This window comes from Chlorella variabilis, assembly GCF_000147415.1.
Source record: "Chlorella variabilis unplaced genomic scaffold CHLNCscaffold_8, whole genome shotgun sequence".
Classification (NCBI taxonomy): Eukaryota; Viridiplantae; Chlorophyta; class Trebouxiophyceae; order Chlorellales; family Chlorellaceae; genus Chlorella; species Chlorella variabilis.
Window position 1 is genome coordinate 1,768,470 of NW_005435080.1, and position 2,850 is coordinate 1,771,319.

The window sequence follows — 2,850 nt, forward strand, 5'->3', positions numbered from 1 at the left end:
CCACCCAGCCACCACACCACCACCACACCACCATTGGACGCTCACATGCAAGTCGTGCAAGGCAAGGGCTGTTGCCAGGTTGATCATCTCTCTGTTGTGTTCTTGGCAGGTACTGGGCAGCCGCCGAGCGGCTGGGTGGCGCCGATGCGGCTGCAGCTGGGGCGGGCGAGCTGGAGCACCTTCGTTCCGTCTACGCTGACATCATTAGCATCATGCAGCAGGCACGACCCCTGCCCAGAACTGCATCGCATTTGGCGCTGATGCTCACAGCCAGCCATTTGGTTGATTTCTGGCTGCAGATCTGCGTCGCTGCGGATGAGGTCGACAGCCCAGGAGCGTCATCTGCACAGCAGCGGTTTGTTGCAGCGCTCCAGGTGTGTGGGGCCCGCGGCTACAGGAATGGCTGCGCTCTTGCATGGCGGCAGTTTGTCTGTCATGGTGTCATCAGCACTGTCTGCCTGCCTCTGTGCTGCGTCTCCGGCGGTGCCTGAATGTAGGCGTCGCTCCAGGCGGCAGCAGCGGCAGGCCTAGACGTTGGCGGCGATGAACAGCGGTGGGAGGGTCCTTGCACTGCCGAGTCGGGGGTCTTGGACCTGGTGCATGACCCCGCCACACGCATGTTCTGGCGCAACGTGAGAGCCCGGGTGAGCAATTAGACGATGAGATTTACCTACTGTTCTTTTGCTGTTGCACTCCTCTGGGTGAAGCATGTGAATGTTTCTCAGCAGATGCCCTCCCGGTGCACATTCCCGCCTGCAGGCTGCCACTCAAAGCCAGGCATCGTCCGCCCACGCCATGCGGCGCTTTGCCAGGCGGGAAGTCCAGACTGACGCAGATGCCAGCCTGGAGGGATCATTGCACCCGACACTAACGCTGCCTAGGCAGCTTACAAAGGTGCCTGTTGTGGACAAGCCGTCTCAGCAACAGCAGCAGCAGCAGAACCAAGAGGCAGTTGCAGCTCCAGCAGGAGCTTGCTTCAGTCCAACGCCTGCTGCAGCCCACACACCAGAGCAGCAGCAGCACGGCAGCCCACCTGTTATTGCTGGCGCAGCAATACAAGCACCAGCTGTGAAGGCTGAGCCTGTGGCATTGCAGCGGCTTCAGTCTGTGCCGGGGCAGCAGTCCATGGATTTGTATGGCGATCTGAGCCTGCAGGCCAGTGGCTCCCGGCAGCTGCACACTGCGGGTAACGTTGGAGCAGCAGCATCGTGGCAGCAACAACACCATCAACAGCCGCCCATTTCCCAGCAGCATGACGATGGGCAAGCAGCCGCTCAGCCTTCTATGCAAGGCAGAACAGCGCAAGTCAGCGCAGCCATAATTCCCCCCCAGCCAAACCATGCTGCACTGGATGCTCCCCCAGCTGAGACAGCACGTCTTCCACTGGACAGCACGGGTTCCGGAAGCGTACAGGGTTTGCTGTCCAACCCAGGAGCCCTGCAAGCTCTGCTTAAGGACCCGGCCCAGCTGCAGCGTCTACTGGAGAAGCATCCCACGCTCATTTCTTTGTTGAAGTCCACCTTGGGCAAGGTGCCTGCCAAATGACAGGATTGGAATGGAAACACTTCTTGCTTCTTTGCAGATTGTAAACATTCCGCTGTGCCGAGCGCCGCGGCAGCGCCGGTGGCCCGGGTAGGGTGGGGCGGATGGTATGGAGTAACGCTGGCTATCGGACTTTTTTACTGATATCGGACTCAACCTCAACATGCCTAAGGTCCCGAGTTCGATTCCGGTGGTCGACAACGGCATATGTGCCTTGCCCCGAGGGCGGCGTGCTTGTTCAGCACGACCTGTGGTGCACTATACCTGCGCCTTGTTGCAAAATAGTGGCTCAACACTGCAAAATAGCCTGCCTGGTCAAATTATGGTCACCAAGGTCAGTCAAATTATGGTCACCAAGGTCAGGTGACGACAGCACACTGCTCCTCAGTAGAACGTGTGCATCGCTGGTTCTGCAGGCGGATCCAAGGGCTCCCACTGCCCCATGTATGACCATCTGCGCTTTGAGTATGCAGATCTCTTCCCCCCTGAGTTGCCCACGTCCATCCCATGCTTTTTGTCCCAAGACCAGAATAGAGTTGCTTCATTTATCAATGACTGCCATGTTTTACGCCGCCGGAATGCGTGTATGAGACTCGCTGGCTCCGAATCCGCTCTGTAAGTCAAGTCAAGTCAAGGCATTGGGTCGGGGAAGCTGACCGTTGGGTTTTGCCAGCTGGCGCGGGTGTGGGCCGCGTGGCTTTCGGTTTGGCCATCTGTCCTTCGGTCTGGCCGCGTCCCACGCGGTGGGTGCTGTAGGTGAGCAGGCTGGACAGGCTGGACAGCTGGCGGGCGCTGGAGCAGCCCAGATGGCCCGCCATCCAACACTCCCACGCAGACTGCTCAACTGCAGGGGGTGATGCCCATCGGTGATGCCCAACACGCCGCGACATCGCCCAAGCCGTGGGAGCTCTCGCCCGCTACATGTCCAAGCCCAGCCTCGCCCACTGGCAGGCAGCCAAGGGCGTGCTGCGCTACCTGGCGGGCACCGCCAACTACGGCATCACCTTTGGCGCTGGCGGCCCCGGGCTGGAGGCCTACTGCGACGCAGACTACGCCGGCGACATCGACACCCGGCGCTCCACCACCGCCTACGTCTTCATCCTCAACGGCGGTGCCATCAGCTGGTCCAGCCGCCTGCAGCAGACCGTGGCGGCCTCCACCACCGAGGCCGAGTACATGGCGGCAGCCGCCGCCATCAAGGAGGCCCTCTGGCTGCGCACCCTGTTGGGCAACCTGGGCCAGCCCATCCAAACCATCCCCATGCTGGCTGATAGCCAGGGCGCCATCAAGCTGCTCAAGAACCCCGTT

The 2,850-nt window shown here is 60.7% G+C and overlaps 1 protein-coding gene across 1 annotated transcript in view; it reads left to right on the forward strand.

Moving 5' to 3' along the window:
- Positions 1 to 1,603, forward strand: part of CHLNCDRAFT_57694 (hypothetical protein) — a gene marked incomplete at its 5' end in the record, with an annotated part of 13,231 nt that extends 11,628 nt beyond the window's left edge. The window contains 3 exons of the mRNA XM_005848327.1: positions 300 to 374; positions 498 to 644; positions 760 to 1,603. Coding sequence (XP_005848389.1) covers positions 300 to 374; positions 498 to 644; positions 760 to 1,545 — 1,008 coding nt within the window. The 3' untranslated portion in view covers positions 1,546 to 1,603. The remainder of the gene's footprint in view (positions 1 to 299; positions 375 to 497; positions 645 to 759) is intronic.
- Between the last annotated feature and the right edge of the window lie 1,247 nt (positions 1,604 to 2,850).